Raw genomic sequence first — 22,346 nt, forward strand, 5'->3', positions numbered from 1 at the left:
TCAATATCGAATCCGATTATTCTGTGATCCGACATAGAAGCCTCATCCGATACCCTCCAATTCTTGACCAGCCCGTTTATTAGAGTTCTCCCTAGAGTTATGTCGAGGACTGAGGGTTATTTCCAACATAAACGAGTCGACTATGCGAGGTCACTGCTTGAAGACCTACGATTTGACGCGGTGGACATAGTGGCAATAGAAAGAATCTTTACAGATTTCGTTTGATGAGTAGGATGGTGACTCCCACGTATGAAAAGACATAATAGCGAGGAATTTGAGAAAGATTTAGGATCCTGCTTAACTGTGAAAAATGTGTCGTTCTCGCAATCGTGGGTGTCATCATTAGTAAAGGAAAAGAAAAAAAAATAGTTCTGCAAGTGAATATCATTGTCACTGCAAGTAGTAAGATAAGTCACTAGATAAGAGCCGGCCAACAACGCTTTTCATAATGGAAACAGCAAATTATAACATATAATTTATTCAACGCTGTAACGATTTTAGTCTAATACCATCCAGGTAAAACATTTTCTGGGATATTCTTCTGGTTAGGCAATGCGGTGCAGGTTCTTTGCTGGCGCCAGAACTCCTGTCGGTTATTTAAGAATTCCAAAGCATCTTTAGCTAACATGGAGATATTTTCACTATTAGTATCAGCCCGCTTCAAATCAGGATGTTTAAGAAGGTTCTCCAAGTATTCTTTATCGATGTATAACTCTCCCAATAATTTCCGTGCATTTCTTTTTTCAAAATCAACCTTTGTAACCTTTGGCCTGTTGGGTTTTAAGTTCAAAGACGGATTCATTCGCGAAGTAGATTTACTCCGTGATTTATTTTTGTTTTTAGTCGATTTGCCGATTTCGGGTTTGGGCGCTGTACCAATTGTGTTTTCGATAGCTTCTTGAGTTTTCTGGACTCCCAACCGGAATGACGCTAGTTCAGGGCGCAGCCGTAAGCCACGGTGGAAGAACATAAGGCTATTTTCGAATTGACCAAGGAAGTATAGAGATTCAGCTTTTTGGTAGATTGCCCGAATGTTGTTCTTTTCCAAATTTAGAGCAGTTTCGGCATCTTGCAGAGCTTTACCTGGTTCGCCCAGTAGTAAATAGCATTTACTTCGGGAAATCAATGCATTTATATCGTTGCCATTCAACTCCAAAGCCTATAAAGAAATGGTAATAATTTTTAGTAAATAGGAAAAATATGAGAAAAAATCTTTCTATACCGGGCTGATCGAATTTCTACTAGCTATCAAAGTATAGAAATTAAAATGAAGCCTATTATTAGCTGATGAACTGTAACTACCGAAGCAGCAAGAACTGAAGTCTTTAGCCTGTGAGCGTCTTTAGTCATTTTCTGACTGTCCGTACGTATCAAGTAGGGGCCAAGTGCAAAATAATGGCTCAGCATTGTCTGAAGAAGAGAGATTGTACTGACATCGGGGATAGTAGAGATACAACATGTTTTGTATTTGTGTCGCGTACATGCTTTCTGCAGGTTATCTTGCGTAATGTGCTCATTTTATTTTAGATGCTTTGGCGATGCATTGAGCCAGATGGACGGCCCTTTCCGTGAAGACGCCTGCTTTATCAGGTTGATCTAACCACACCTCTATGAAGGTCTGCTCATCCAAAGATTTTGCAGACCAGCTTGAAATCTTTTTCGGTTTCGGACAAGATAGCCCTTTGCCCTGTGGCTCGGCACATGTCTTAAAGAAGATTGCCTGGTGATTGCTGTGGGTGTAGCGTTCGCTGACGCACCATGACATACTACGCGCCAGCGCATAGGTGACAAAGGTCAGGTCTACAACCGAGCTTAACCCCCTTTCCGGAAGGTGTTTCCAGCACCTTCGTTAGCCAAAACTATGTTCATCTGCGCAAAAGTTTCTAATAAACTTCGCCCCCTAGCATTTGATTCTCTACTACCCCACTCTAGGGCCCAAGCATTGAAATCACCAGCAATCACCTTTGGACTTTGTCCCCTTGCGTCGAGAACAAGATTATCAAGCATTTACTCGAATTCAGACAGTGTCAAACTTGGTGGGGCGTAGCAGCTGTGTACATATACGCCACTTATTTTCGCCCACACAAAGCCACTGGGTGCCTGACTTGCAGTACATTGTAAGGCCTGTCGACCGCAAGCCCATATCGACGCTCCACGACTCGAATCTGTGACCCATATGTCACCGTGACGGTTTCTATACGGTTCACTGATGATGACAATTCGAACGTGGTCTGCTCAAGTAAATCCTGGGCGACCTTGCAATGATTCAGGTTTATTTGAATAAAGCTCATTTTCTCATTGCAGTGAGCGCCTTCCTAAATTCCGGACATTTACTACTTCCGGCAATATGCCGGTTAGCCTGTCCCTATTTTACTTCGCACAATAGGCATTTGGGGTCCCTATTGCACTCTCTGGCAATATCGCCTTTCTCCCCACACCTTAGCCACAACAGACTCCTTGGTGAGCTCTTTCAACTTGAATTGCTCCTTCAGAGCAGTACAAATTTCTCCTTTCGATGATACTTCATCGAGATCCTTACATTGTATATATATCTCATGTTTTTGGGCACGCACTGCGGCATTCTCCCCAAGTGAGTTTTTCACTTGAGTGCGAAAGTTTTGCCCACGCTGGATCTTTTCAGCTCGAACATGAGATCCCCGTTCTGGGTTCTTCGGATTCTGTTTACATTTCCGCTCAGATCTTTTAGGTCGGGATCAGCTTTGACCTTTTGCAGTCCGTAGTCTGTCAGAAAATGTAAATTCTTTCTTTACGACAACCAGGGAAAACTTTGATGGTATTCTTAAAACCCAGCTTAAATAGGATTTAATAGAACCTATACAATGTTTCCCGGCAAAAGTTAAAAATGACTGAAATATTAACAATTTCAGTGCGAGGATGGTCGAAAAAGAAATTCGACCGAATTCCATAAGGACTAGTGAATATAAGTTCCACTAGAGGGGAGACGGGTACAAAAAGAGAATAACACTTTTTTTTATCCCGGTGAGGGTAGAAAGCAAAGTAAACGAGCCGTCCGAAAACTCATGAAAATGAGTATGCGAAAAATGAAAAGGGGAATATGTGTAATGAGACGTACAGCAACATAGGCAGATTCTGGGAGATAATAGGAGGTCCATTGTCGGTTTTTTATTGTCCCAGACTGGAGCGGCACGATGTCACGACGCAGACATGGTTTGATAAAAGCCTAGGACTTTGAGCTGGTTGGAAAATGAAACTAGAAGCGGAAAAGTCACACTATCTACGGATTGCCAACGAGTGGATTTCTCTAGAATTATATGGTAAAAAATAGTTCCGAAGGACAACAAGTTTGCAGATGTTGGAAAATATTGGGGGTTCAACCATATGACTGGCTTTGATTCGTTTTATATTCCTTAAAATATATTTCATTCAGACACTTCGATTAAAAAGAAAACGAATGTGCATATTCTGCTTAACGAAATTAAATAATTTAACAAAAGAAGTTCCAAAGCATGAAAATATTATTCTTGTTGACGACTCTACTGCCAGGTTGCTCCGTCAGTCTCGTGGCTGTCAACATGTTGATGTGAAGCTCGGACAAATCTCCGCGAAGAGCTGGGACCCAACACTGTGGCTCAGTGAATTCTTTAACCGGGTTATTCAGGAAGGAAGAACACTATCTGACTGGCAAGAAAGTACCACTGTTCCAATATGGAAAAAGAAAGGTAGCCCAGCAGAATGTTCAAATTACCGTCCGATCCGGTTACTTTCCCATACCATGAAGATTTTTGAACGCATTCTTGACAACCGTATTCGCGAAATCGTTGAAATAACCGTGAATCAAGCCGGATTTGTCAAGAACTGCGGAACTACAGACGCAATACACGCTGCGCGGTTACTCATGGAGAAACACCGTGAGAAGCATCGCTCTCTTTACATTGCCTTTCTGGATCTAGAGAAAGCGTTTGACCGTGTACCACACGAACTCATCTGGTATGCTTTACGACAACACTTCGTGCCAGAAGAACTCGTGCGCTGGGTTCAATTGCTCTACCACGATCCGAAAAGTGAAGTTCGAAGTATGGCGGGTGTATCAAAATCGCTTCGTGTCTCTGTTGGTGTTTATCAAGGAAGTGCCCTCTCACCACTCCTCTTTGTCCTTGTTATGGACACCGTCACACGGGATATCCAACGTCCAGCGCCCTACACACTGCTTTATGCAGATGATGTTTTCCTAGCATCTGATAGCAAAAATCATCTCGAGCAACTTGTTCAAAAATGGAATGATCGCCTCATGCAACACGGTCTCAGATTGAATTTAAACAAAACTGAATTTTTGACGACCGATCCCCATGAAACAGGCACAATCACTGTCAGCGGCAGTGATCTGCCCAGAACTGAGCGATTTAAATACCTCGGGTCAACGCTATCAGCCAATGGAGAGCTGCGTTATGAAATTGCTTCACGCATTAACGCAACCTGGATGAAGTGGCGTTCCACAACTGGTGTCCTTTGTGATCAACGTATCAACGAACGTCTCAAATCTAAAATTTACCGCAATGTCGTCCGTCCAGTCGCTCTCTATGGTTCTGAGTGTTGGCCGACCATAAAAGACAATGAACGGCGTCTTGCGGTAATGGAGACGAAGATGCTACGTTGGACTAGTGGCGTCACACGTTTAGATCACATCCGAAATGAGGATATCCGCGATCGTTATGGGGTTGCACCGATCGTGGAAAAGTTGCGAGAGAGGCGTCTTCGATGGTATGGTCACGCAATTCGTGCAAACGAGAATTCACTTGCCAAGATTGGTTTAAACATCGAAGTCGATGGTAAACGACCAAAAGGCAGACCTAAGCAACGGTGGCTTGATACGCTGGATGAGGATTTGAAAGCCTCGAGATTGCACCCAGATTAGGCATTCGATAGAACCAAATAGCGAAGCCGATCACGACGAGCCGACCCCGTTTGTGAACGGGATAAAGGCTGAAGAAAAAGAAGAAGAAGAAGATATATGTTTGTACATATATTCCTCGTGATCAAATGAGGGAACATTAAAGGCCGACAAACTTTCAGGCAGCAATAGGACGGATCTCGGCCGTAGCTGCTCTTAAGTTTTTGAGAATATTTCCTAAAGGAAAAGAGTGAGAAAATATCTTCAACTTGGTTTCTTGTTCTTTCTCATGTAACTACCCTTTGTTCCTCCAGATGCTAGTTTAATAGTATTTTCTTAGATTTATTTTAATAATTGCGGAATTTGGTAACAAGAATTTAATGAAGTTTCAAGACAAATATAAGAGCCTCTTAGATTCTCAACCGTTTAAAAGTCATTCTGTAAAATTAAATTGTTAAGCTAATTAAAACAATGCGAATAAATGTTCATTTATAGTGGCACAGAACGTAAGGCTAGCTTGAGATAGTGGAGCAAAATTTAATTTCGCCCATGCATTGCAAACCTTGCGTTTTATACGTTGAAATATTATGGAATTCTGTGAAACTTTGCCAATTATTTGGCTTCTTATTATGGAAACCATCCTACATATCCATATGAATGCAATGAACAGGCGACAACAATTAGGATCCCAGTTACACTCGGACTCGTACAAATGTTCTCAAATGATACTACAGGGACAATTATGTTAGATCTAAGTTTTACCTTTGAAAAACAATTTACAGCACTCTCGATGTTCCCATTTTTCGCCTCTTTTGTCCCCAATGTAATCAGTGAAGCTGCATCCGCTTCTTCGGGAATCAATAGGGCTTCCTGACGATCTTGCTGTCGTTTTATTTTCAAACTCTGCTTAATATCATAACTGCCTGCACTCACCGCAGCAGCCCGATCCTTATCAGTGTATACCTCACTGTAATAATCTCTGGGCTTCCGTTTTTTGATACCATCCATCTCAGACTTAGTTATCGATCTTGAACGCTGCCTGGGCTTTTCAGCTGAATCTTGAGTGTCGGATTCTTGATTGATGACCCTTTTAGCAGCATAGAGACTCCGTTTTGGTTCTTCTTCATCTTCTTCAGCTTTTATTCCCACCCGAACGAAACTTTGAAGTATTTCCGCCTCCTTATCGCCACCCAGGATATCAAAAATTGCACGTTGGGACATTTTTTTAGTTCGCGAGTTAAATTTGCACTAATTTTCATATAACACAGTGAACGAAGTGTGAACAGACAAATTTTCTTGGAAGGACGAAAAAGAACCGTGAACGATTGATGATGTCTGTTGTCCTGGAAACAGCGCATAATAATCGGAATCGAGAATCGATTGTATCGGTTCGCCATTTTTTGAATAATTGATTTGTTTGAATTTTGAAAATTTCGAAAAAATTGGTCTGATTTTCTGTTTAGGTAGTATACTTGTTTTCTGGGTTTCCATATTTCTGCTAATGTCAGGAAAATGCCACATTTGAGCGTATTATTCAAATATTTATCATATCCGGAGAAAGACATAGACTTAAACAAACAAACAGAATTGAAGGCGGTTGAAAATGAGAGAAGAATATATGTCATTTGTGAAAGACATTCCTGAGAAAGTTGCAGTTACTTTATTTTCTTTTCTTGCATGATGAAATTCAGCTCATAGGGATTCGCAGAAGAATTAGAAAAAAGTATAGATATTTATGTGAATGATTGTCACTATGTCAGGGGTGACTGAAAATTGTACAAATTTGGCAGGCAATCTTCATTGCGATTAAGACAGTTTTTCATTAATTTAACGGTTTCTTTCTCTGTGGTGTCTGATGTCGATCCTTGACCTTCTCAAGTCTGTGTCTTTATTTTGAGCAGCCGCGTCTTTCAATTTCGCGTTGCTTTGCCTTGTTCACTGAATTTTCCCATCTATTCCAGGTGTGGTTTAGTCTCCATCTCCATCGCCTGTAGCTGTACTGATGTCCAGACAATCTTCCTTGCCCGCCCAATGGATTTTTCAAATCTTAATATGGTTGGCGACTTCTGGGTTGTCATATAAAGTGTGTGACTTGCTGTTGTAGCTTATTCGACATCTGCTATTCACCGACACGGGGCCTGAAATTCTCCGTCCAGGTTCATCATCCACTTCTCGCTGCCCTAACACAGGACAGGCCGAATCAAAGTCTTATACACTGTGCGCTTTGTTTTCCTGTGTACATTTTTATTTTTTTAAAATTGGCAGTACGAGGTGAAATGTTTTGTTGACAAGCATGATTCGTCATAGATGACCCCAAGCCCAGTTGAGAGAAGGATGGAAGAGTCACTGCAGTCTGAACGGCCGTGTAACATCTTGCAGTCTTAAGGAATAGGGTCAACCCGACTAATGGTACTTCCTATTAAGATTTGAAGGCGGTGCTCCGCTGTGGTAGTGAGCTTCCTGCATGTCGTAAAAGGCAACTTAAATGGATGGATTTTTTCGTGCGCTAGCAACCTGCAGTTCTTGAAATCTGAAGAGTCTGGCTGCAAAGACTCGGGACCGGACAAATCTTTCGCTACGATTTATGGTTTCGAGAATTCCCGGGATACTCGCTCTAATGAGAAGACAGGTGGGACTCTGCCGAACAATCCTCTCCCTTATGCTGTTGTATTTTGTGTAAGAGTGAGTTTTCCTGATATCAGACAGAATACTCACTGTGAGATTCCGATTCAGGATGAGAAACTTCTCAATAGTGTAATGTTGCGTACTGGCGAAGACTTCCTATACAGGAGAAAAGAAGCTTTCTATAAACAATTCAAAGACAGATCTGTGAGGAACGTTAACGGACGATTCCTCGTTTCCGATGACGAGCAACTGAAGAGGTGGAAAGAACATCTCACAACGATTCTCAATCAAATACGGACATATATGGACTGGTTCTTCGAAAAGGAGAAATCATGCCGGACATCAATTCGCCCAAACGGAGCAATGTTCAACCGCAGATCTATTCATCCCAGCTCCGGCTATATCTGCAGACCTACTTCTTCTACTAATCCATATATCCTGCGAATTTGAGATATTTTTCAGTGAGTTGGAAAAGGGGATGATCGTCAAAATTCCGAAAAAGGAAACCCATCTTGAGTGCGACAGTTGAAGGTTTCCCCTCTGGATCCCCTTGAATGACTACATCTACACGCTGCGAATTATCCTGGAACAGTGCGTGGAGTTCTTAGTCTGACTGGTCATTGCAGTCTTTCTATTTGCATTAACGGGCAGAACATCGAGAGTATCGTTCAATTTGTCTATATTGGTGACGTCGTTTTTGCCGAGCGAAATATCAGAGTCACCTCCGCGTCAGAATTTGTCATCATCTTTTATAAATAAAGCAAATTACACTTTTGCATTAATCTTCTGACATAGTTTAGTCAAGTTCTAAGTAAATCCAACTGTTTTTGTATCAAATATGCATTACCTCTGTATTGTCTTCCAGGTCTGCAAGAAGACTTTCTAAACGAACTAGGCTTACGGTCGAGAATAGTTCTTTAAATGTATACAGCCGTGGTTCGTCCCACCCTAATGTATGTTTCTATTCTGCGGTGGTCGGGGTTGAGCAAGAAAACCGCAAGTGCAGGTGCTACTGGGGCACTGAAATCGTGCTCTCAATTTGAAACTCCATATGAAATATGCTGTATCGTGTCCTAACGTTATAGAAACCTCGGAAACGTTGGGCGTTCCCAATGCACTACGGCAGACACAAGCTGAAGTGGAATTTTTGCGATTCTTTGAAAGACCGGCGACGTGTTGTGTGGTTTTCACACGGTATATTATACCAACGAATTAAAAATGGTTTTCAAAGTTGGTACGTTTGTATTCTCGCATGCACGGCAGCTGTGAAGCTATTCACACTACTTGATAGTCGCTAATTTTAGATGGTGTTTTGCCAAAGAGTATCTGTCCCCCACACAACAAGACTGGATCGCGAGTGCTTTTTTGGCATTTATTTTTACTGCAACTCTACTTACACCTTTAGAACCCTATCATTAGCGTCCTTCCCTAACCAAGGCAATGGTGAAACAGTTTTTGTCATGACGCATGCTACATTGCGTTTCTCATACTTCTGCTCGAAGCGAGCCACAGAATAGCGTATTCATTGGCCATATTTGGTTCGAACAAATGGGTTGCGTTGAGTTTTATAATTTAATAGATTTAGATTTCCTCTGAATGTGGGCAACAAACCGGGGGTCCAACGTAGACTTCAAAAGATACCATAGCCTGGTGTCTTACAGTAAGTGGCCGCGGAGTTTTACTCCAACAAAGTCAAGCATCAAGGGAAAAGGGATATTCGTTAATATCTACAATAGAGGCGACTATCTTAAGTGCAACATTTGGGGGATATTTATGTACTTCTTGCGGTTGAAAATATAACAGCTAAAATAATCCTCAAAGGCGTAGAAACCGCTGGCATTTCGAGGAAACTAACAGCTATTATCAGAGTGGCATGCGATCACGCAAAATATTACGTGCTGGATCGAGGTAAAATCTTAGAGGAATTCCAAGCCAAAAGCGGAGTTAGCTAGGATTGTTTTCTGCCACCGATATTGTTTCTTCTTGTTATAGGTAACGTCCCTCATGCTGCCTTGGCTGGCTTCCTCTTAGTCGTTGGTGACAATATTTTTATCTTATCTATTAACATGAATACTTGAATACTTGGTTGAATTTATCCCATATTTTATAAGTAATAGTAGGTGTAAGCAAAATTTTTCAGAAGAAGCCATTATGCGTTTCCTCTACCCGCCAGCATGGTTCCAAGTGACGACAACAGTGCTTGTTGCATTCAAAAATAAAATCTCCATCATAACTTTTGAAAAAAAAAATAGACTCAAATGATTTGCGGTGACTTGCCGAGTATGGAACGATTTAATTATCTTGGACCAATCAGCCAAGAGCCAAGAGAAATTGCTTTACGCAGTAGAATTTGGATAAACTGTCGCTCCATATCAAAATGAGGACAAACCACGATCGATATGGGGTTGCACCGATCATTGAAAAATGACGAGAACTCAGTTGCTAAAATTGCTCTGAGCATCAGAGACAATGGGAAATGACCACAAAGCCGACAGAAACAACGTTGGATTGATACCCTAGATGATGATTTGATAGCTCCTCGACTTCATCCAGATCATTTTCTTCTTATTATAGGTAACGTTTTTCATGCTGCCTTCGCTACTTTACTCCGCATGTGGAACTGTAGATATCATAACACCGATATCAAGTTGAGACTGTTCCACGCCAGTGTTCTCTCAGCGCCGCTATATGGGAGAAAACCTGGAAAGTGGCAGCTACTGGTTCTTAAAAATTCGAAGCTTGCATTGACTCATGTTTATGTGGTACAATCATGGTATCCTGGCTTGAGCCACTATCAAACTAAGAACTGCGAACAATGAGAGTAGCTCTTCCTGGAGCTACAAGGGACAGAACAGTGGAGAAAGAGTGTAAGTTTTTGGAAAAATCTGGGCGAGAACTGAAGCATGTAGGTGTAACAGAGTAAGACCATAGCGAAAATTGAGAAAGCTGCTACTTCTCACTAATGCCCTACAGCGTTTTCTTCTGGCAGGAAGAATGGGTGTTGTGTTTACAATATTCTATAGAGGCACTGTATAAGCTTCTAAACTTACCTGACAGTATCCACCAAGTGCTTTAGAATAATTTCGACATTTCATATGGTTTGCTGCTTGGTCGCAAAGTAACTTTATATTCAACTCCATTTCATCTGACGGATCTATTTTAGGTTTTGCCCTTGGCATTTTTTGAATTTATATCTGAAAGTGGGGAAAAAATTCAGAAAACTTAATTTCTTTATCACTAACCTTTTTTGATGAGATACACTCTTTATATTACAGATGTATTATTTTATGTTTATAATCATAAAAGGGACCTATTGAAGCCATCGACCGACAGTGATCCAACAGCAAATTTGCTTTTTTCACTTATCAAAATACAAAATTTGTCCCCGTTAACTCTGCTTTTGAAATCGTAACTAGCTAGCTTCTGTAGTCAATATATTTTTCCACAAGTCCGCCCTGCCTTAGGAGCCATACAAGGTTATCTTCATTTTTATTCAGATGGGGTTTAAGAACACTTACTATTCTCTACTTATCGTAGAAGGCGACTAAAAGGGTAGACATTTGTGGCCTATAAATCTGCAAATTTTGAAGCTTGATTGCTACAAACTCCGGCTAACAAAATTGCACACACCTCGACAACTGCGACGAAGGCTCACAGGAGTTTGCTTTTTCCGACTTGAGCGGAATTCCAGGGACATAAGCTGTAAATTCTGGTTATAAGCGAAGTGAGATTGAGGAACTCTGGAGAGTACTTTTCTATCCTTGTAGCGCTATACTCTTGCACTTTGGGAAACTTTGTGGTAATAGACGCAAATCTGGTATCAGACGGTTGGTGACGACTATGCCAAGATACGTCATTATAATCTGAGAACCGGCTTTTGACACGCGCTTCAGAAAAGGCTTCTTTAAGGTGACATTCTGAAAATACCTGCTCGAATACTTGGTGACCGTAATAACAACGGTGAAAAGTTTGTGGATTTCTGCAATTTTTGCCATGTAGTCATCGGCCGCATACTATCCGAACGCAACCTCTGCCAGAAGATCAGTTCGGTTACCTTTAGCGCGGTTAGTAGTATATACAGGAGTTGTTTTTTGAAATGTCCCTGTTACTGAAAAGCTCCTAACTTTCATCAGCATATGTCTGTGTCTTGTCATCGAGGACTGCATTATGGGTAGTGCTAGCAATAGGATCCATTATCTCCGGATGGCCGACAAGTTGGTTCCCTTTGAACAACGCGGCTGGAAGAAGAGTGCAATTTTTTCGAAACGCCATTAGGGGAGTTGTAGTACATTGTCAGGTGTTGTTGGTGTACATGTCTCACATAGGAGTTTATGGCAACTATATGCGAATTAATCTACGAAGCACCGTTATCCGCTGTACATAATAAAAAATAAAGTTAGCGCCTGTCACACTACCTCACGGGTTCAAACTCATATAACTCATTAAAGGGGGAGGATTTGGCATTATCAAAAGAATTTCTGTTTTTGGTGTGGCTCAAGTGTAAACTGAATAAATAAAGTTGAAAGCGCGAAAGATAGAAGTTCGATATGCTCCGTTGCCAAATGATATGAGTTAGTGACCTTCTCAGCGAAGTAGTGAAAGGTATCAGAGGTAGTCTCAAACCGTTCCTTCTTTTATTTCTTTTAATTGTAATTTTTGATTTTCTTCTAGTGTCGTTGTCTTTATCATTTGCGTCAATATTTTTGCTTCATCTGCTGACACGAATATTTAATTTATATAGTACGTAGTAGGTCACAGGAGATTTTGCTTCGAAAAAGGGAACCATCAAGCGCTTTCTCTTCCTTGGTAGCATTACTTCGTCAGCAGGTTTCTTGTCGCAGTTACTACATGTCACCTCAAATATGACCAATATTTTGAGCAGATTAGCGAGTAATGTTAAGTATCACGACTAGGGGTGGGCCAGTAGGTGCTATTTGGGATTTAGCAGATTATATACATACTGATTAACAAACCATATATGGTTCCATAACCAACCAATGCTCCAGAATAGTGAATTCAACCTAAGAACAAGCCAGGAAATTGGAAACTAGACGCATGGTGGAAAAATTGCGAAAGGTATCTTCATGAACTCACTAGCTAAGATTGATCTAAACATCAAAGTCGATGGGGAACGACCCAAAGGTCGACCGACTCGACTCCACTCGCATTAAAGTTATGACCACCCCTTATCCAACGGGGTTCTTCTATATGTTAGACTTTTCGCTTAATTTGGAACTGTTGTGATATAATCTCTTTGCGTGCAGGCAAGTTCCATTAAAATGACAGTTTTACCTGCTAAAAGTTTATTATACAATAATAGGATTTCAATCATACTTTCTGGTATTATGCGTTAGATTATTGTCTATTCACCGATCTGGAACTGACAGACCTGGGCAGTAGTCTGAGTCGTATTAGGAATACGCAGAAGTGAGATCTGATGTTGGAGCTAAACAAATCTAGCAAGAAGACAGTGAATATCTTTCGTGTTCAAGTGGAATTGGTGCTAGATGAGCAAGCACAAGTGAAAGCTCGCAAGCAAGAAATATAATAGTAATTGAGTGCAAAGACCTAGGCGAGTTTACATCATGGGATATCTGTGCTGTGCTATGGGAAAAATTTAATCTTAGCGGGATAGAAGGGAGTTCGATAAAGAGGATGAAATGAGCGTATGGAGGTACTCAGGCCGCTATTAGTAGCTTGCCGGTGGAATCAGCGGTTAAACTGATTACTGCGGGCAAGGTACGAATAAGTTGGGTTGTGCGTCTTCTTAGGGAGCAAGTATCTTTCAAGAGATATCTTGATTTCGGCCACTTTGCAGCAGCATGTACCTGCGAGCAAGATAGATCGAAAAGGTGAAGGATGTGGAGAAGAGGACTATCTTATCAAATATTGCACTGTACATCCACGATGCAAGTTGTGCAAAGGGAAAGAGAGTAGCTTCGCCTTGCAGGTGGTGGGAGCTGATTCATAGGGCTAAATGAGACTAACACAAACTAACCTCAACTATTGCGAGGTAACTCAAGACTCGCTCTCCAAATCATTCAAGAAGTCGAATGTGCACGTAGAGATAATCTGCGAGCCTTACCCAAATTACGGTAGTGCTAAGTGAATGAAACACTTATCTGCAAACGCGACGATGTGGGCATGCGAAAGGCTGGCCATAGATTGTAAGGGCAAAAGTTAACGGCGTCTACATGTACATGTGTTATGTTTCTTCTAGTGCAACATTAGCGCAATATGAGGAGATGGTAGACTGCTTTGTATTGGATGGTAAAGACGAGGGGAAGATATTCCTGGTGGCTTTAGAAAAAGGTCACGGCTCGAAGAGAACGGCGCTGGAAATGGTAAGTCGGTTGTGTCTGCGGGTAACTTTCCGCCACAGTAGGAAACCAAACTAAACCTGATTCCACAGGAAATCTCCCTGTTGAGAGCATAGTGTCTGCGAGCGAGAAGGCGTTGCTAAAGGACAACAGGGAAGTTGGAACATCGGCAGATAGAGAGGGAATACTGCGATTTTCGAAGTAGCCTTAGTAGCTTTAAGCAGTTGTACCTTGAGGCAAATACGAAGTAATGAGGTCCTGCTTACTAGATTGCAATGAACAAGACTCGCGGTCAAAATCACCCCAAGTGACATGCCCCCGACTCTTGTTCAAAATAATCGCAATTCCTTTCACACAACAGGAAGAAAGTGAACTTCAGCCAATTGTTCAACAGGATGTCTTTTCGATACCCGGCGTGACCGAGGGGAACTACGAAGGATCTGTGGACGAATTGGAGGTAGTCTGCGTGATTGGAAGAGATTCCGAACAAAGCCGAACAGGAAGGAGTGTTTCCCGGCCAGTGGAAGAGACAGAGGTTGGTTTCGCTATTGAAGCCCCAAAAACCACTTGGTGCACACTCTTAATATCGATCTGTCTGTCTTTTAAACACCATGGGAAAGATGTTGGCTGCTGATTGGTTTTGTACACCATCTAGCAGTGGTAGTAGCAAAGCACCTAGATTACGTGGAACTTTCTGGAAGTGAAGCCATTCATACCATCAAAACATGGTTACAAATGGGTAAACTGCAATACAACAAACAATACCGTCAAAATCCGGGTGGGTAATCAGCAGGTCGTTTCAAAATCGATAATTAAATACCTAGGGGTCGATGCCAAGTTGACCTTTAAAGGGCACGTGGACTATGCGCGAGAAAAGGCTGCAAAGGCTAGTTTATCTCTAGCAAGGATGATGAAGAAAGGGGAGTTGGGCATAACGGCAATATGTGGCATATAGGACAATATCGGGTGAGGTAGTGTGTCATCGCGGAAATGGTTTTCTTGGAATTTCTAGCGAATGAGGCCGATGTGACTGTAGGCTTCTGAAAAGTTTGTAGGAAATGGCAGCAACGGTGGGATAATTCCGGAAAAGGCCATTGTACAGATTCGCTGATCCCGTTTATTGAGAGATGGGTCGTGCGAAAACACGCAAAACTGAACTACCATCTAACGCAGTTCTTTACACGGGACACGATGGGTAGAGGAATTTGCATCGCTTTGGATTGGACAAGTTCTAGACTCTCCCGAATGCGCCGCTCCTCCCAAGGACCCAGCGCATGATATGTTTTATTTTCGCGATTGAAAGAGGAAGGTTGAACGATGCCTCATGACGTAGTTATCGGATCCTATAATTTCGTGGAAGTGATGTTGAGGTCGGAATCAAATTGGAGTTCAACACGCGAAAAGCTACAAGAATTTAATTGAGCCGGGAAAGTGCGAGAGACGTGCGCTTAATCGTGCTGGAGTAAATCAGCTCGCTCTCATGGGGGGTGGTCCCGTGGGGATATGGGCGGAAAAGTGGGAATGATTTTAGTGGGTGGACATCCTTTATATTGCTGCAACACGGCGATGCGGAATTTTGCTTTAGCCTGGCTTAGGCTTAAAGTACTGGCGTTTTTAAGTTAGATATAATTCGCACCCTTGTCGTGTTTGCCATTATATAAAAAGGAGCTATCTCCATCCTTTGACACTTTCCGTTACGCTGCTCCCAGGGCAGAGGTGAAGCAGCGTCCAATGATGTGTATGTATTTGGAGGTCCTTATTTTATGTAATTTGATCATCAAATTTTTTTCTGTGTTCTCCATTTGGATAAAAGTTAGAAATCCGAGGCAATAGTCTCCAATTCTGATAGAATTGTTAACAAGGCTTTAAAATGTTCAATTAGCATCGATTTGGTTTTGACAAATCATTGGGTTATTCTAGGTCTAGTTCGCTTGCCTAAGTTCTGCTTGAGATGGAACTAATACTGTTTAATAAGGGAATCAAGCTTAGATGGGTACGATAGTCTTGCCTGGAGAGTGAGAATATTAGGGAAGTTTTAGGGATAGGGGGTGTCCGGATAGCTGAGTGGTTAGAGCACAAGGCTGTCATACGGAAGGTCGCGGTTCAAATCTTACTGGTGACAGTGGAATTTGTATCGTGATTTGACGTCGGATACCAGTCGACTCAGCTGTGAATGAGTACCTGAGTCAAATCAGGGTAATAATCTCGGGCGAGCGCAATGCTGACCACATTGTCTCCTACAGTGTACTGTAGTGTACCGTTACGGTCTTGAATGAAGTGTTCTAACAGACTTCAAGGCCTAGATCCAATATGGATTGTTGCGCCGGCTATCAAGTGTATGGCGAACTTAATACTCATTCAATTTCCTATACAAAATTTAGTTTAATTTTGGCCGGCTTAGGCTGAATTAGGTGGCCTTGTAGCTACTTCGGTCATGCTGTGGCCAGGATAGAGGCAAGGAAGTGTCTGATTAGTTGCGTCTGCTCTGGACGAAACCGCAAGTCACATAATTTGCCCAAGACTGAGAGGTCCGCAGATCACAAATAGCGGAAATACGTTGCTACCCAACTGGTCCGTTTCGCCGTCGATGACGTACTCAGGATTCCATCAATTTCCTAAATAAAATCTCGAATGATCTCCTTATAGAACATGAGACCATCTCTGAATAAAGCAAAGTTTGTGGCGATCGGACCTAATGAAACAATTACTATCACTGTCAGTCGCAGCGACCCGCCCAGAACTGACCGATTTAAATATCTTGGACTAATGCTGTCAACCACGAGTGAACTTATGGAATTACTTTACGCACCAATAGACCTTGGATAAATTGCCGCTTCATATCTAAAATGAGGACACCCACCCACGATTCGATGGTTTGGTCTGACGAGAACTCACTGGCTAAAATTACTCTGAGCATGGGTCAGCGGGAAACGACCACAAGGCCGACAGGAACAACGATGGGTTGATACCCTAGATGGCGATTTAAGAGCCTCTCGACTCCATCCAGATCGAGCCTATCACCGAGCAAAATGGTCCAAACCATTAAAACGAGGCCACCTCGCTCCTGAACGGGAGAAAGGCTAAAAAAGAGGAAAAAGAAGATACATTTAAAACTTTATCCCGTTATTTATGCCCTATAGTGCTGTATAAAAGCACTGTGACATTTGTATCTAACGCTAACAGAAGCTGGGAATTCTGGAGGCACCGACAAAAGTTTTAGACAAAGCAGTCTTGTGCATTGTGTTGTCTATGGGCGTATTCGGCTTCGTTGCGCAATATTTTTGATTTGACGGCAGAATTATAATTGTGGTAAAAGTTGAATTTTCAACCCTATCGCCAGAGGGAGTGAAAGTCTATTAAGGGGGAATGGGGAGGTACTGCTTCTTCAAAACCGAACAAAATTCGTAATGTTCTTGAAACGTTATGGTCCCACAAAGTGGGGTTTTCTTGATGTCATCATGGTCAAGTTTGAACATTCAAGCCTATTCCGTGAGGGATACAAGATGGGGGATTATATGAAGAGGAAAGAGAAATTTCCCTTTAAAGGATTGCGGCGGTCACCACCCCTTTAAATGCCATGACGGGGCTATATTCATATTAAAATGTTAGCAGTGGTAAAGGAGTGTGAAGGGCGCTACGGAAGGGCCCCTCTCCATTAAATCCCGTTAAATAACCGTGGCGGTAAATAAGTTTATTGGTAGGGAAATCATTGTCGGAATGTGTAAGGTGGCTATAGAGAGTCCCCTATCCTGGACCCCATTCTAGCGAAAAAGGCGTTGATGAAGTGACATTTTGCGTGTTGTTGTTTCTTGATATCGAGAATATATTGGCATATTGGTGGAATAAACAACAGGCGTTCTGCAAGAGATGGCGCTGGTATGTTGTTTTGTATAAATGGTAAAACTAAAATATATTATTTTACTCACAAGTCAAGGTGCAAAATTTTATATTTGAGAGATAGTTGAATTTGAATGATTGAATGATTTTTTTAATCATCCGAAAATGGAATATTTTGTTCCTACGAAGCAGCATTTGTGGGAAGTTTTACTATACTTTTGCAAATTGAAAAAAAAAAATGCCGCTGAAAGTCATAGATTGCTTGTCGAAGCCTATGCCGACTATGCACCATCGGAAAACAGATGCAAGGAGTGGTTTAGGTGATTCAAAAGTAGTAATTTTGACGTATACAACCAACCACGCGCGGCCCACCAAAAAAGTTTGAAGACGAAGAACTGGAAGCGTTACTTCAAGTAGATCCGTGTGAAACCCTGCAGGCGTTATTGGAAGCGTCAAATGTTGATTCAACGACAGTTGGAAAACGCGTACATAAACTCGGTTTCATCCAAAAAGAAGGAAATTGGGTACCGCACCAGTTGACCGAAAGACAACAACAAAGGCGATTAGCCCAAGTGCTTTTTGAAAGACACGAAAAGAAATCAATTTTGTATCGAATAGTTATCGGTGATGAAAAGTGAATTCACTATGACAATCCCAACCGAAAAAAAAAAACAGAGTGAAGCCAAAGTAGGATCATATCATTTAAGGATTAATAATAATAATCTAATCTGATATAATTAATAATAATGGCTGATCGATATCCTACATCTGTATCGTATTGATCCGAAATTAATAAAGTTTTTGGCGACAGTCATGGAAGGGTGGCATACCACCTTACAAGTGTGTACATCTGAGGGTGCTAATACCTCAGAGCCCATCCGTATACGGAGGGGCATCTTACAGGGGGATTCATTGAGTCCCCTTTGGTTTTGTATGGCACTGACCCACTTTCACGGCTACTGAAGGATGTTAGAGGGTATGGTTTTGTAATAAAGTATGGCCTGCGTGCTAAGTGTGAACTGCGACACTTGATGTACTTAGATGACATCAAGCTCATCAAGTATCCTGGGACTGACGACCATCTTAGAAGTCTATTGCGAATAATAGACATGTTCAGCCGTGATATTCGGATGAAGTTTGGATTAGACAAGTGTCGAATCCAAACCATCTGCAAAGGTCATCACGAGCCGCATGCCGGACATAGCATTGGTGACCTCCACATCGAAGCTATGACCAAGTTGACTCGCTACGCGTTTATTTTTACAGCAAAGAGCAGGCGAGTTCCTTGCATGCGGTTGCCTGCAAGGTAGACTGTGGACTGACTCCACTTGAAGGATCTTTCAATCCTCTGAGTGGGGTGAAGTCGGAACAAGAGCGGATCGATGAAAGGAAGTCGAAGGCAATACACGGTAAACACGTGAATTGTCTTTGGCAGCCATTTGTCGATTTGCATTTGTCGAACAGATGGCTATGTGCTGGGGAGCTCTTTGCTGAGACGGAGGGGTTCATGTGTGCCATTCAGGACGGCGTAGTCGCCACCCGAGCTTATAAAAAGCTCATCATGAAAGAACGGGTGGAGAACGACCAGTGCAGAATGTGTGGTTCGGCGTTAGAAACGTTGGACTATCTCATTTCTGGCTGTACTTTTATGGCACCGGTGCAATACATCAACAGACATAATACTGTATTTAAGGTTATTCATCAAAACCTTGCATACAAGCATGGGCTGATCACGGGAACATGTCCGGTTTACCGATACGAGTCGCAAGCATTACTTGATAGTTCTGCTTACAGCATGTATTGGGACCGGCAAGTTCTGACTGATCGCCATACTCTACACAACAAGCCTGACGTACTGTTAGTTGACAAGACGGGTCGCTCCGCGTATATTATTGATGTTGCTATCCCCCATAATAGCAACATTGAACGGAAATACGTGGAGAAGAAGGTGAACTATGAGCCATTGGCTCGGGAAATCAAAGAAATTCGGCATCTCGAGCGGGTGGTTGTAGTTCCCATAATATTGTCAGCGACAGGTACTGTACCTAAATCCCTCACGGCTTCCCTTGATGTCCTGGGACTTTCGCACAGTCTGGTTCAAACCATGCAGAAGTACACCATTCTGCATAGGTGCTCGATGTTGCGGAGAGTTGTCAACGGATTTTCCCATTAACTTACCACCGGCCACCGCCACCAGCGCCCCTTTAGTTTTTAAGTAGGTAGGATCGTCCGAGCCTAAATACTTGGCACTTAGTGCTAGTATTAGGTAAAATCCCGCATTTGCCGAGATTGTGATAACTCGAAAATAATAATAATAATTAAAGACTACTTGCGACAGCGAAAACTGTGCTACGATTCAGATAAAGGGCCCAATGATCAGGTCACAAAAGCGTATACTCGGTCTCCTGCTGTTGAGTATAATATATGATGCTATTTTACGATTGTGTGGGTACCTGATTACGCGTCGGATTCGCCGATGACGGCTCAATCTGCTGATTCGAAACTTATACGAGCAAATCTTGGCTTGTTAACATCGAAAATGTCTAATAACTACAAAGCAGCTCATGTCTGTATCTTAAACATTGATAAATTCACTTGCAATTGAAACCTCAGCCTGGAATCGCACTTGAAGAATGCTGGCATTTAGCGAGGAAGACTACCAAACTTATCCTGAACATAATCGCGATTTGGTTAAAACGAATCAATAGATGTAAAGGCGTATCTAAAGATGAGAAACGTGTTTTTCTCCCTTACTCAAGTTTTGCTTATGACGGAAATAGGATCTCGCTTAACGATTGGAAGCAAACTCAATCTGAACGGATGTATGATAGTCTTGCGGCTAGAGTACGACTGACCTTACACGATCAACATTTCATCTGTCTGGCGTGTCTGAATAACAAAATTTAGGCAAACTATTTCTATGGCATAGGCTGATGAATATTTAAATTTTTAAATAAGTCTGCCAGTCTGGCTGGACTGATGGTATGTGTCCTGCAGTTGTCAATCTGTTGTTAATTGAAACATGACTTCCGCATTGTTCAGATCGTTAAATGGTATCTTGTCGTCTTGTTTATACCAAACACTTCAGTTCATCAGTTTTCCATCAGTCCATTTTTAATGGAGTGACCTATGGTAGACTGATGAAATGTTGATGGTGTAAGGTCAGCCTATAGAGTTTTTGGGAGCCTGTCTATGATTAGTTTCCCTTACAAAAGAACACACAAAACCTTAAATAATTGCCAGCATACAAACCAAGTAACACACATACAGATTAAGATTTGATCACTAGAATAATTTCACAGTAAGTTATCATTTAGGTTTAACAGCGATTCACTTGAGGAATACCAGCGGAAGACTAGCACCACATTTTTAGAATTAGAAGGGCATTGGGACATGAAGCAGCCGCTTTTTCATTTGTATGCATTCTCACAACGTTTCCAAAAGCTCACGCATCCATCAATTGTTTTCAGGGTATAGCACAATCAGACACTTTACAAAGACAAAAAACAAGATCAGCGATCATAATGCTTAATTCGGCGAATCCAAGGACTATCGTAGAATTTAAGGGTATAAATAGGCATGAAGTATGAAGGTAAATTCGCTTAGTTTTTAAATACCATTTGTCAAAAACAACATCACTAGACATTTTCACAAGCGAATGAATTTGTTAGACAACACGGCGAGAACCACATTTCATATCATTACCATATTTCCTAGGAAAATTTGTAATTAATTTTATTGTTGCATACATTATGTGCACAAATATGATTGTGAGATATGTCCCACTAGATTCTAAAAAAAAAATACAAAGTAAAACACTTACTTAATATTTTTTTGTTACTACAATTAAAAACTTAGTTCGTACAATTGGTTCTGTTTCGCGTCCCGAAATTTCTCTTCAACTCTTCCTTTTAGGTCTGATAATTCCTAGCCTAAGAACTCAACTAATTCACTGGCTTATTTCATTATGATTATAACTTATCAGGGAATGATTTTCATCAAATTTCTGCCATGCGCGACTATTACGAGGAAATTGAACGTATCATCATTGTCGTCGTAGTGGAATCCTTTTCAACAAGTAAATCGCAAACAATTTTAGTACCAAAAAAACTACATTTGCAATTTGTTTCTGTTTTCATTTTAATATTCCGCTATTTCTCCAGTTTAAATAATAAGAAAGGAAAGTTACGAACTCCGCAACAAGAAACCGCCAAGGAATATATAAAAACCACAATATTGATGCCAGGATGTGATGTCTCCTACCTTATAAAGTTCACATTTAAAAGTACCTTCTGCTGTGGTAGACGGTGTGTCTAATAAATGGAACTAATTTTTCTATAGGATTTTTCCTATTTGATAGAACTTGAATGTATTTGGGTGATGATTTCCATTATTTAGAATACTAGGATAATGCTGAATGGCTCTAAGATATGCCCCAATCAACAACAACAAATTTAGAAGTTCAGATAATACAATGATTGAAAAGGGGCCATTAGACATGGTATTATTTTTAGCCCTTTTCTTGGGAGATTCGCCAAGAATAAAAGAACTTGCAGATTATTACAGTCAATAACGTTAAGATTGTAATAATCTCGAATTATTGAAGCTTTATTCTGAAAGAAAATTGATGGGTTAATCAATCAATCAATCTGCTGAAACAGGAATTGAAGGCAGTTAGATCTACAAAGCAACAG

At 41.4% G+C, this 22,346-nt stretch overlaps 1 protein-coding gene across 2 annotated transcripts; it reads right to left on the reverse strand.

Annotated features, from left to right (window-relative positions):
- Positions 1-462: 462 nt before the first annotated feature.
- Positions 463-21,587, reverse strand: LOC119655084 (tetratricopeptide repeat protein 25). 2 transcript variants are annotated; one of them, XM_038060784.1, is made up of 3 exons: positions 21,476-21,587; positions 10,546-10,689; positions 463-1,159 (listed from the first exon to the last, which is right to left on the reverse strand). In XM_038060784.1, the coding sequence occupies exons 2-3, from the start codon at positions 10,672-10,674 to the stop codon at positions 503-505; spliced, it is 786 nt and encodes a 261-aa protein (XP_037916712.1). In that variant the 5' UTR covers positions 10,675-10,689; positions 21,476-21,587; the 3' UTR covers positions 463-502. The 2 variants fall into 2 exon arrangements, with proteins under 2 accessions (XP_037916712.1, XP_037916711.1); XM_038060783.1 differs by lacking the exons at positions 10,546-10,689; positions 21,476-21,587 and adding an exon at positions 5,633-6,387.
- Between the last annotated feature and the right edge of the window lie 759 nt (positions 21,588-22,346).

Source organism: Hermetia illucens, chromosome 4, assembly GCF_905115235.1.
Source record: "Hermetia illucens chromosome 4, iHerIll2.2.curated.20191125, whole genome shotgun sequence".
Classification (NCBI taxonomy): Eukaryota; Metazoa; Arthropoda; class Insecta; order Diptera; family Stratiomyidae; genus Hermetia; species Hermetia illucens.